The sequence below is a fragment of the Staurois parvus genome, unplaced genomic scaffold (assembly GCF_062004578.1).
Source record: "Staurois parvus isolate SC_StPar_1 unplaced genomic scaffold, SC_StPar_1.0 ptg000996l, whole genome shotgun sequence".
Classification (NCBI taxonomy): Eukaryota; Metazoa; Chordata; class Amphibia; order Anura; family Ranidae; genus Staurois; species Staurois parvus.
In genome coordinates, this window is record NW_028318792.1 from 350,355 (window position 1) to 362,848 (window position 12,494).

Genomic DNA, 12,494 nt, shown 5'->3' on the forward strand with positions numbered 1-12,494 from the left:
TCCATTTTTTTATTCCACTTTATTTTCCAAGATAACATCCCATGACTATGCTGCCTGGCAGAGATTTACGAATCACAAGTGTGGCTGGACAGAATGACAAATCCAGTATATTTTGCTGTTTTAATTCTGGGAATAAATAGCTGCTAGTATATACCAGTGCTGCTCTTTCTACATTTTGGATGGAAGGGTAAATAGACACAGGCAACGGGAGCTGCAGTTAGGGATGAAAGAGTTAAGAGCTGGCATCTGCTGTGAAGAGCGATCGTGTGGAAGCTTAGTCCCCCCCACCCTCCTGTGTCTACACTGCTGACTTCTAACATTGCACACCCTCTTTCTGTACAGGATCCCATACAGGAGAAAGGAGCACAGGGCTGGAAGACCACAGCACAGACACCACCATAGGATGACATAGACACCATTCCTCTTGTAACACCGTCCCTGACATGGAGACAAAGAAAACTACATCTCCCAGCAGGCACTGCATGAAGAAGTGGCAGTCACATGGGCTGTCGTAGCCAATCAAAGGTGAAACTGTGCTGTCTGCTTCCTAAGATAACAGACAGGAGGATACAGGTAGGATTGTACTTCATTTACTAAGGAGTGTTAACGGATGACATGCTCAACTGTCACTATAGGTGCTGCATTCTAACAATCTCACTTCCTGTATACTACAGCTAGGCTATTGTTTACCTACAATACTGATAATAGAAATGCTGCAGGACCTCTTAAAGTCAGGACTAGTTCTTCCAAAATAAAAACCATTAGTCTCATGGACGGTAAGCTTTTTGCATAACGTATATAGCTTTCAGAGGTGTGCTTATGTATGGTTGTGGGCTGTCCACAGACACTGCTGGATTTTCGTGACTTTACTGCACCATTCTTGGTTTCATCTGCAATCAACTTCACGATCAACGCATGTTTTTATATTACATTATTATCCTCTAGAACCCAAATATTTGTGTGTGGCTTCACAGTAGTCCATAAGGTAGCGTTTTAGGCTACATCCACGCCATTGCGCTACGTGAACATGCGCAAAATCGCAGTTATAAAAATGCACAAAAAAGTCGCACTTGCAGTACAATTTGTTAACATTTCTTTTTTGTGTTTGTTTTTATTTGAAAATCAATAACAATCAGTACATATATAGAAGATTTTATGGAAATAAAGGAAAAGTTCACCTTTTGTAACATGTTACACTCATATTCAGGGTGCAACATGTAACATGTTATAAATAGACAGCTAGTGGGGATCTTCTCCTCCCTGCTAGCTGTCACAATTTGTAACTGGTTGCCCTCCTGAGGATTTACCCCTCTTCCTGACCAGGCCATTTTTTGCGATACGGCAGTACGTTACTTTAACTGACAATTGCGCGGTCATGCAATGCTGCACCCAAATGAAGTTTGTGTCCTTTTTTCCCCACAAATGGAGCTTTCTGTGCGTGGTATTTGATCACCCGTGCATCTTTTTATTTTTTGCGCTATAAACAAGAAAAGACCAACAATTTTGAAAAAAGCAATATTTTTGACTTTTTGCTATAAAACATAGCCAGTAAAAAAATGTGGCATAAATTTAGGCCAAAATGTATTCCGCTGCATGTCTTTGCTAAAAAACAAATCCCAATACATGTAAATTAATTGGTTTACATGAAAGTTATAGCCTCTACAAATGGCGGCATATATACTGGAATTTTTTTAAACCGTTTTTTCTACTAGTAGTGGCAACTTATAGCAGGACTGCGACTGGCATTCTGACATTAGGGGAGAACTGACTAACTGCCACTGACATCCCCAGTGACACTAATACAGTGATCAGTGCTATTAAAAAGCACTGACACTGTACTAATGACACTGGGAAGGAACGGGTTAACATCTGGGGCAATCAAAGGGTTAACTGTGAACTATTTTTACTATGTAAGCATGCTGCTTTGTATTGCTCGGCTAATGGGCACTGATATACTGCACTGATGGGCACTGATACGCTGCACTGGTAATCAGGGCATTACTGATCAGTGCCCTGATTATCAGTGTAAATGTGTGCTGCCAGGATTGCCAGTTATCGGCTCTCCCTTTCTCACACAGTGACAGTGCATGAGGAAGGAAATGCCAATAACTGGAAAGTTTGTTTACGTATGCTCTGTTGTGATTGGACACAGCTGATCACATGGTAAAAGGCCACTGTGTGGCCCTTTACCCTAATCTGTGATCAGCTTTGTCCAAAGGATACAGAGCATCCAGAGGGGGGCGCAGGAGGTGGGGTTCTGGGAGGATGTTTATAGGTGCCCTCCCAGGCTAGACAACTGCGCTCTGTAGCTATCTTTCATTTCAGCTATGGTGCCGGTCGGAGGTGGTTAATCACAATGATGTCAGCATACAGGAAGGCCAGCTTCACACTTCCCCCTCTATGCCTAATCCAAGGCTGGCCATACACGTGTAGATTTTTGGACAAGAATATTCGTAAGAAAAGTTGTACAAAAATTCTTTGAACATTCGATGAATGGACAAATGTCATTCGAAAATTGTCTTTTTGCTTCTAATATTCGACTTTAACCACTTGCCTATAGGGCACTTATACGCCCTTCCTGCCCAGGCCAATTTTCAGCTTTCAGCACTGTCACACTTTGAATGACAATTGCACGGTCATGCAACACTGTACCCATATGAAATTGTTATCATTTTTTTGAGACAGAGCTTTCTTTCGGTGGTATTTAATCACATCTGGGTTTTCTATTTTTTGCTAAACAAACCAAAAAGATCTGAAAATTTAGAAAAAGAAGTTTTCCTACTTTCTGTTATAAAATTGTGTAAATTGAATGTAATTTCTGAACTATAACCAAATACACTGGTTGAAAATTTGATTGAGAAAAGTTTTCCTTCACCCCCCTTCGAATTTTCTCGTCACTGCCATCGTAAATGAACATCAATTTGAACCCACTAACGAATAGAAAATCAAATGAATATTCTTGAAACGAAAATTCCCAAACAAAAATCTATACGTGTATGGCCAGATTTACTCACAGCTAACCCAAGGTTTTCATATGGGTTAGCTGTGCTTTCCCATAGGCTTGTATGAAGTCTCTCGGTTTTGGTGTGGGTTAGTTGTGCTTTTCCTTAGACTTCAGTGAGGTCCTGTGGTTTCTGAAATCCCTGCATGCTGCAACTTTGATGAGGTTTTTGAAACTGCGCTGAAACTGCAGGACATTGTAAAAAAACATGGGACATCCTAAAAGTCTGCGGGAAAGTGCAGCAAACCCGCACAAAAGCTGCAGGATATCATAGAAGTCTATGGGTAAGCATAGCTAACCGCACAAAAAAGTATGACATCATAGAAGTCTATGGGAAAATGCAGCAGACCTGTATGAAAACCACAGGACATCATAAAAGTCTATGGGAAAACGCAGCAAACCCACACAAAAACCAAAAGAACACCGCGGGACATCATATAAGTTTATAGGAAAACTCAGTTAACCCACAAGAAAACAGTGGGACATCATGGAAGTCTATGGGAAAGCACAGTTAACCTGCATGAAAACCATGGGACATCATGGAAGTCTATGGGTAAGTGCAGCTAACTGCACAAAAACCATGGGACATCATAGAAGTCTATGGGAAAGTCCAGCAAATCCACAATAAAAACATGGGACATCATAGAATTCTATGGGAAAGTCCCGCAAACCCACACAAAAACCATGGGATATTATAGAAGTCTATGAGAAAGCACAGCAGACCCATACGAAAACCACCGGACATCATAGAAGTCTATGGGAAAGCGCAGCAGACCCATACGAAAACCACAGGACATCATAGAAGTCTATGGGAAAGTGCAGCAAACCCGCACAAAAACCACAGACTTCATAGAAGTCTGTAGGAAAGAGTAGCAAACCCACACAAAAACCACAAGAACACCGTGGGACAACAGCGGTTAGCTGCAAAACGCAGTGTGAAGCCTCTCTAAGTCCCTCTAAGTATTAATGTACATTGATGGTGTGATGACAACTGCATTTCAATATAAACCTTTGTACAAAATAGGGAATAACTGGACAGTATCTCATGTCGCTATTAAACTATAGCATAGTTTGAATGAGTAAAGCAAAAAAGAATAGGTGTGGGGATAAAGTTTAGACCCATTTGATAGAAACAGATATATGTACACACCAGAGGTTAACATGTCTGTAAGCAATTAACATGGTAGAAGAGTAATCAAGTGATTATCTCAGGTGAAGGTGGTGGAGCATATGGAGAGCAATCCAAGGGTGCCCATATATTCAATAACTCCAGTGTGCCTTGATCTTGGGCTGTAAGATGTTCAATACCCTCAATGTCTGCAATAGTCTACAGTGTATTAAAGTTGTTGTAAATGCTGAAGGTAAAAAACCTTCTGTGTGCAGCAGCCACCCTAATACTTACCTGAGCCCCATTGTGATCCAGCGATCCAAGAGCCTCTCATTGGCAGAGACAGTGACGGAAACCATTGTCAATCACAGCCAGTGAGCCAATGAGTAGAGAGAGTGGGTGGGGCTAAGCCGTGGCTCTGTGCGTGAATGGACACGCAAAGCAGCAGCTCACAAGTGGGCCATGCTTGGGTCCCCCTATAGCAAGCTGCTTGCTCTGGAGAATGCTAGGCAGGAGCAAGGGGCCATTAACACCGGAGAGGGACCTGAAAAGGGGAGGATCGGGGCTGCTCTGTGCAAAACCATTACACAGAGTAGGTAAGTATAACATACTTTTCCCTTCTCTTTAATATATTCCCCATGGTGTGGTCTAAATATCAATCTCTGGTTATACCTTCACAGCCTGATCATAGACGATAAGTGAATCTCTATAAGAGGGACATCCAGCGCATATGTTGCAGAGTGGAGAGTTACCTAGCGTGTTAGACCCACTGAAAACGGGTATGATCTTGCGGTGAATAAGGGGGAGCACGTGTTGGAGCACTAGTCCTATTTTCTTTCACCGCGCACAGAAGCACAAGCAATATATGTTTGATGGACTAATTTTGCATAAGGTTCTGAAATTGTTATATGCATGGACAGTCTAGTCACCATTATCATTGTGTTATTATTTAGTGTTTGGATGTTTGGATTTGAGTTCAATATAGAAACATCTGTGGAAGATTTTATAGCACCATGCTGTAGTCATGGCTGACTAGGTGCTGATTTGGCAGCTGATTGGTGGGAGTGACCGCTTGCTTTTGGATGAGCATGAGTTTGGACCAAACTCATGCTCATCACTAATGATGGATCCAAAAGAAATTGGATTGTAAAGTATATGGCCAGATTAAGGGCCTGTTCACACCAGGAGTGGTGGGACTGCACTGGATAAAATGCCTGGTTTCTGATTGGCTCAGCTCACACCACTGCATTGGGAATAAAGTACACTGAAAAAGGTACGGAATGCAGTACTTGATTCCAGCACCACACGGTGCTGTGCAAATTAATGTGCTGTGGTCAAGAGAACATAATGAAGTGTTACTTTGTACCATTTCAATAAAGTTTGCACAACAAAAACACTGCAATGAGGCATGATCAGTGCATCACCTCCACTGTCATCCAACTGCACACCAGAGAATGTGTTCTGGTGTAGCCGCTGACATGAATGGGCCCCTAAATGTTTGCATTAAATGGGAAAAAAAGGATAATATAATCCATGTAAAAGGCACACCATGCTTAGTCCATAACATTTCTGTTTTACAAATAATATTGTAACGAGCTTGGCAACATTGTTTTAAAAGTGTTTATACACTGATCAGCCATAACATTATGATCAATGACCGGTAAAGTCAATAAAATTGATTATCTGGTTACAATGGCTTCTTAACGTGGGTGGAATATATTAGGCAGCAAGTAAACCTGTTGCCCTTGAAGATGTTGAAAGCAGAAAAAATGGACAAGTGTAAGGATTTGAGTGATTCTGACAAGTGCTTAATTGTAATGGTTAGACAACTGGGTCAGATCATCTCCAAAACTACAGCTGTTGTGGGATGTTCCTGGTCTGCTGTGGTCAGGAACAGCCAAAAGTAGTCCAAGGAAGGAAAAGTGGTGAACTGGCAACAGGGTCATGGGAGGCCAAGGTTCATTGATGGACATGGGGAGCAAAGGCTGGCCAGTGTAGTCTGATCCAATAGAAGAGCTACTGTAGATCACATTGCTGAAATTGTTAATTCTGGTTCCGATAGGTGTCAGAACACACAGTGTATCGCAGTTTGTTGTGTATGGGGCTGCATAGCTGGTCGGGTGTCCATGCTGACTCGTGTCCACAGCCGAAAGCACTTGCAATGGGCACATGGACATCAAAACTGGACCACAGAGCAATAGAAGAAGATAACGAATCACTTTTTTTTTTACAATATTTGGATGACTGGTGTATATAGACAATTATGTATATACAGTATTTAGCAAGATTCAAATTATTACACGGTGAGAACCTGCACAAACTTGCAGGCATTCCTGAAATGGAAGAAAAACACGCTGCTCTTTAGCAGATGCATGGGGTGCAATTCATTCATAATGGTCATCTGCTTTAGTAAAACGCATGCACCAAACCGTATGGTGTCTTATCACCATGCAGTTCAGTGCTGTGCAAATTTAAAAAAGGGTCAGTGACTTCATTTCTCATGTTTTTTTGCAGATAGGGCAACCCATTGAAATGAATGGGCTGTTGTACCTATGCCTTACACATGCAAATGCGCATATATGAATTAGGCCTTATATTTATTATTTTACTGACATACCAGAAAAAGGAACCTAAATAGCTAAGGCAGAGAGGGACATCTATCATATTTATTTCCCCAAAGATGGCGTAAATTATTGCATTTAGTTTTATACATTTTGAAGACACTAGCACTTTAAAAGCAGGTATAAAAGTGCATTTATATACACTATATTGCCAAAAGTAGTGGGATATCCCTCCAAATCATTGGATTCAGGTGTTCCAATCACCTCTATGGCCACAGGTACAGTTGTGTTGAAAATAATAGTAGTCAGACATCACTAACCTGATCAATCACTGTTTTTGGTAGAAATTATATTTCTACATGGCAAATAATTTACTAGCGGGTGTTATGATCCGCCAGGTGGTGCCTCTGGCTGCCCACTTGATAGACCTACCCAAAGCATGGAGTCTAAGTCCCGGTCTGTGCTTTCACCAGGGCCCCTGATGGTGGGGATGGACTTGAAACAGACCAGGACCAGGTCACGACTTCTGAGCAGGCCCGCCAGTGGCACAGGGAACCTCCGGGGATGTATAGGTACCGAGAGAGCCAGATGTGAGGAGGCCGGCAGGACCTAGCAGGATGGATCACGAGTAGTGATCCCGTGGGGTAGGCGAGGTACAGAATCGGCAGGCGGAGAATCGTCAGGTCAGACGCAGGGTCAGCAGGATAAGTCAGTCCGTAGATAGGTCAAACAAGCCGGGAGTCAGGATGGGAGAAGGCAGAGTAGTCAGGACAATCCGGGTCAAATACAGGAGAAGGCAGAATAGTCAGGACAATCCGGGTCAAATACAGGAGAAGGCAGCGTAGTCAGGGTCAATCAGGGTCAATAGCTCAGGTACAGGACTCAGGAACTCAGATAGACCTTGCGGCGATCAGTGACGGTGCAGCTTTAAATATTGCGCCCTGCACTGTCATTGGGCGCCCAGGACGCGCCCCCGGGCTGTCATTGGCCGCCCGAGGCGCGCCCGCGGCTCCTACTGTGCATGCGCGGCATCCTGTCATCTACGGCTCGCCGGGACCTGGTGCTTGTGTCCCAGCGTGAGCCGTCGCCAGTGCGCGTGTGCCGGCCGACAGGACGCCGCGATCCCTGACAGCGGGTGTAGTAGAGTAATAGAAATCCAACAGACCCAACAGTCATGACCAGGGGCGGACTGACAACTCATGGGGCCCCTGGGCAATAGGGGATCATGGGGCCCCTGTGTCCTTGCCCATACCAATGAAAGGTACCAGGGGCATCTCATGGGGCCCCCTACTGACCCCGGGCCCTCGGGCAGTGCTCGAATGGTCAGTCCGCCTCTGGTCATGACATGCATGCTGCTGATTCTGTGTAATTGAATCACTAATTGAAAGGGGCATGTTCAAAATAATAGCAGTGTGGAGTTCTATTAGTGAGGTCATTCATTCTTTGAAAAACAGGTGGCAATTATTGCCCTTATTTAAGTAAGGAAGGCAGCAAATGTTGTACATGCTGGTTACAGTGCATTTCTCTCTGAAATTCTGAGGAAAATGGGTCATTCCAGACATTGTTCAGAAGAACAGCGTACCTTGTGAAGAGGTTACAATTTGCCAAAGAGCACATTGACTGGCCTAAAGAGAAATGGCGCAACATTTTGTGGACTGATGAAAGTAAGATTGTTCTTTTTGGGTCTAGTGGCCGGAGACAGTTTGTCAGACGACCCCCAAACATTGAATTCAAGCCACAGTACACTGTGAAGACAGTGAAGCATGGTTGCGCAAGCATCATGATATGGGGATGTTTCTCATACTACGGTGTTGGGCCTATTTATCGCATACCAGGGATCATGGATCAGTTTGAATACATCAGAATACTTGAAGAGGTCATGCTGCCTTATGCTGAAGAGGAAATGCCCTTGAGATGGGTGTTCCAACAAGACAACGACCCCAAACACACCAGTAAACGTGCAACATCTCGGTTCCAGACCAACAAGATTGACGTTATGGAGTGGCCAGCCCAATCTCCGGATCTTAATCCAATAGAAAACTTGTGGGGTGACATAAAAAATGCAGTTTCTGAGGCAAAACCAAGAAATAGAGAAGAACTGTGGAATGTAGTCCAATCTTCCTGGGCTGGAATACCTGTTCACAGGTGCCAGAAGTTGGTTGACTCCATGCAACACAGATGTAGAGCAGTTCTCAGAAACAATGCTTATACAACTAAATATTAATTAAGTGATTCAAAGGAAAGCAAAATCTTCAAACATTTTTCAGTTTATATAGTGAATGTCTGAGTTTGTAAAGAAGAATACAAACACTGCTATTTTTTTGAACAGTCTAATATTCACTTTTCTTAAATTTTTTTAGAGGAACAACACAAATTTGATATATTTTTCTTCATGTTTTGATTTGGAATAGAATGTGCACTGTTCCCAATGCATTTATGTGTATGGAAATAAAAGCTATTAGAAGGATTTTGAGCTTTATTCTCTTTTTTCAACACACTGCTATTATTTTGAACACAACTGTATATAAAATCAAGCACCTAGGTATGCAGACTGCTTCTACAAACATTTGTGAAATAATGGGTCACTTTCTGGAAGGGGGGGGGGTGTGGCTTGACTTGCAATGAAGACAGGTGCACACTAGAGGAGCTCTGTGCAGCCCGAGGCAAATTGTCTCACTACTCTTCAGGGTCCCGCGCCCTTTGTCCCTTGACATCTTCCAGTGCCTGTAGCACTTCAGAAATCTTTAAATCCCAATCCGCTTCTGAGGAACTGGTAAGAGTGGCAGATATCTCTGACCATCCTCTCACATACTCTGACATGACTGTGATTGCTGCAGACATTAAAAATACCCTCTCCTCACCTATTACAGAACTCAAGTAACAAGTAGGTGCTACGCCCAGAAATAATCCCCAAGGATGTGGAATGTCCGTGCTCTGGCTCTGTGTGTCTTCACAACACAGAGGCACCTGAATGATGAAGATTGGTATAGCCGGCACTCTTTTTCCTGAATATTAAACTTTATTGAAGGAGTAAAATGTGTATATAAAATGGCTTACGTGTTTCTGCAATAAGTCATAGCCATGTCTTTCACTAATTGTAAATAATATAGATCCTCCACCAAGATTGTCCTATTTGCTATGGACATATACGTAGTTATATTTAGTGTTCAATATTCTGAATGGTAAAATGTAGCTTTTCCTTTGAACTGGTGACTCATGGATATCTCACTGAGCCAGGCCCATATATTGGACAGTCCCATGGGTTTTGTGACTGAGAATGGAATTTAGCCCTTCCCACTCTTCATTGAGCTGATTAGTATCTCATTACAGTTCTTTGTCAGGAACCTCCCACTTGCCCCCACAAGTGGATTGCAAAACATATTCATAGTTTATTCAAGTTGGTATAGTATTAATAACCTAACTGACTGAACCTCTTGCAGACCTCCCTGGCTGAGGGGTGTTGTTTTTCTATCTTACTCTCTCTTCTCCCGCACCCCTTTTTTTTTTTTATTTGTTTCTTTTGGGCTGACATTTGTGCATTTACTATACAATGGCATATGCCTCTCTCAGGAAATGCCCTACATTAATTTCCCACAATGTTAGGGGACTAAATGTTCCAGAAAAAAAGAGTTCAACTTCTCCATGAGCTTAAGAAAGTCAAACCCTCTTTTGTTTTTCTGCAAGAGACCCACTTCCTTGCACGCGCTATACCAAACCTCTCTATAATAAATTCTTTCCTACAGTCTTTCGTGCCTCTAACTCCCACACTAAATCTAAGGGTGTTTCCATACTACTCAGCAACCATGCAGACTTTGAGGTGTTGCAACATCTAGCTGATCTTGAAGGTAGATTCCTATTTGTCAGCATCCACAGTACTCTTTTAAACCTTGCTAATGTATACTTCCCTAATTCAGCCCACATCTCCTTTTGTCACAAAGTGGTGGAGGAACTAAAGAGTTTTGCTACAGGATGCATCTTGCTGGGGGGTGACTTTAATGTACCGCTAAACCCTATACAGGATACCTCCAACGGCAAAGCTTATGCAACTTATAGGATCTTTAAGAGACTTAAATCCCTATTGAGCTCCTTAACTTTACTTGACGCATGGCTAACGGTTAACCCCACAGGCAGAGATTTCAGTTTTTGCTCGCCACCACATAATAAATATTCCTGCATTGATTGTATTTATTACCAGAAGACTCTTTTATTCTGAAATCTGCATCTATAGGTCTTCAAACTATATCTGACCATGCCCGTTTCTGTTTTTCCCTGAAGTTTTCTAACCTTCCCTCCAGATCATGCAATTGGAAACTGAACCCTTCCTTGCTCACAGACCCTTCAATACTTACTCATATTTCAGACTCTATCCAGTCGTATTTTAACCTAAACTCTTCCAAAGAATTGTCCCCCTTAACACTTTGAAAAGCACATAAATGTGTTATTAGTGAAGAATTAATTAGCCTGGGAAGTAACCGTAAGAGAGACTCTGAAAATTAGATTTCAAAATTGGTTGAGACAATCACTCATTTAGAACTGCAGCATAAACAATTGTTAGCACAAGATACGGCTTCTGAACTGTTAGTGGTGCACCATAAATTGCAATCTATATTAGATCTAAAGGCTAAGAAATGGATTACATTCTATTATGAACACAAAATCAAGAGTGGCAAGTTCCTTGCTAAGACCCTGAAATCGAACTCCTTGGCATCAAACATTTTTGCTATTAAGACCCAATATGGTAAATTGACACATTACAGAGGAAATAGTTAAGGAATTCCACAATTATTACACAATTTCTATCTAAACATATTGTCCCTGAACAAGTGAGTTTTATGCCAAGTGGGGAAGCTAAAGACAATGTAACTAAAGCCCTCAACATGATCCATAGAGCTAGTAGGGATACATTCAAGGGCTTTCTTGTGTCCCCAGATGCGGAGAAGGCTTTTAATAGAGTGACCTGGGACTTTTTACTAGCAGTCTACAGATACATAGACCTCCCATCTCCATCTAATATGATGTCATGGATCTCTTCACTTTATTTTAACCTGATGGTCAAGTTGAAAATCAATGGCATTTTTTCTGATGCAGTGTTAATAAGAAACGGGTCCAGGCAAAGATGCCCTCTGACACCCATCTTATTCATTCTGACACCAGAACCCTTTTGTCTGTACAGTAAACCAACTCACTTCTATTAAAGGCTTTCTGATAGGGAACAGGACTTATAAGATAGCGGTTTACGCAGATGATCTTTTGTTCTTCCTAACCTATCCCCATACCTCTATCCCACAAAATACATTTCTTTACATTTCTTTCTCAGTTGGAAACTCTCTGCTTGTGGGGCGAACTGGTTGAAAAAATGACCTGTTCGATATGTACAAGTTTGCAACATTCCACTAAGCATGACACCCACAGATTCTGAGTACAATGGGAAACTAGACTTAACACCAAATTTTCTGGTGGTCAATGGACCAATACTTGTATTTTGGCACATAAATGCTCTATAAGCTCAAGATCTCAAGAAACTTCCTACAAATTGCTGACTAACTGGTGTGTTACCCCCTGTTAACTCAAAAATGGTTCCCACATGTCTTGGATATCTGTTGGAGATGTGGACATGATGTTGGCGATCTTTTGCATATCTGGTGGGACTGTCCCTTGATAAAACCTTACTCAACTGATTGTTCACATCTCTTACACCTGCCTGCTGCCTATTACATATTTCTGACTATCCCCTGAAATGTTACAAACGTTCTTTGACTATACATCTACTGAATGCAGCTAAGGCCATAATACTTCACCACTGGAAATCTGCACAAACCCGAAC

General features: G+C 42.2%; 1 protein-coding gene across 2 annotated transcripts in view; it reads left to right on the forward strand.

The window, feature by feature from the left end:
* Nucleotides 1–326: 326 nt before the first annotated feature.
* The window catches only part of LOC149441380 (uncharacterized), a 62,136-nt gene continuing 49,968 nt past the window's right edge, over nt 327–12,494 (forward strand). Inside the window, exon 1 of one of the 2 annotated variants that reach the window (XM_089657414.1) lies at nt 327–573. Coding sequence is in view for 1 of the 2 variants with exons in the window: in XM_089657415.1 (XP_089513541.1) it covers nt 502–573 (72 nt within the window). In the remaining variant the exon portion in view is untranslated. The remainder of the gene's footprint in view (nt 574–12,494) is intronic. The other variant, XM_089657415.1, reaches the window with a different exon arrangement.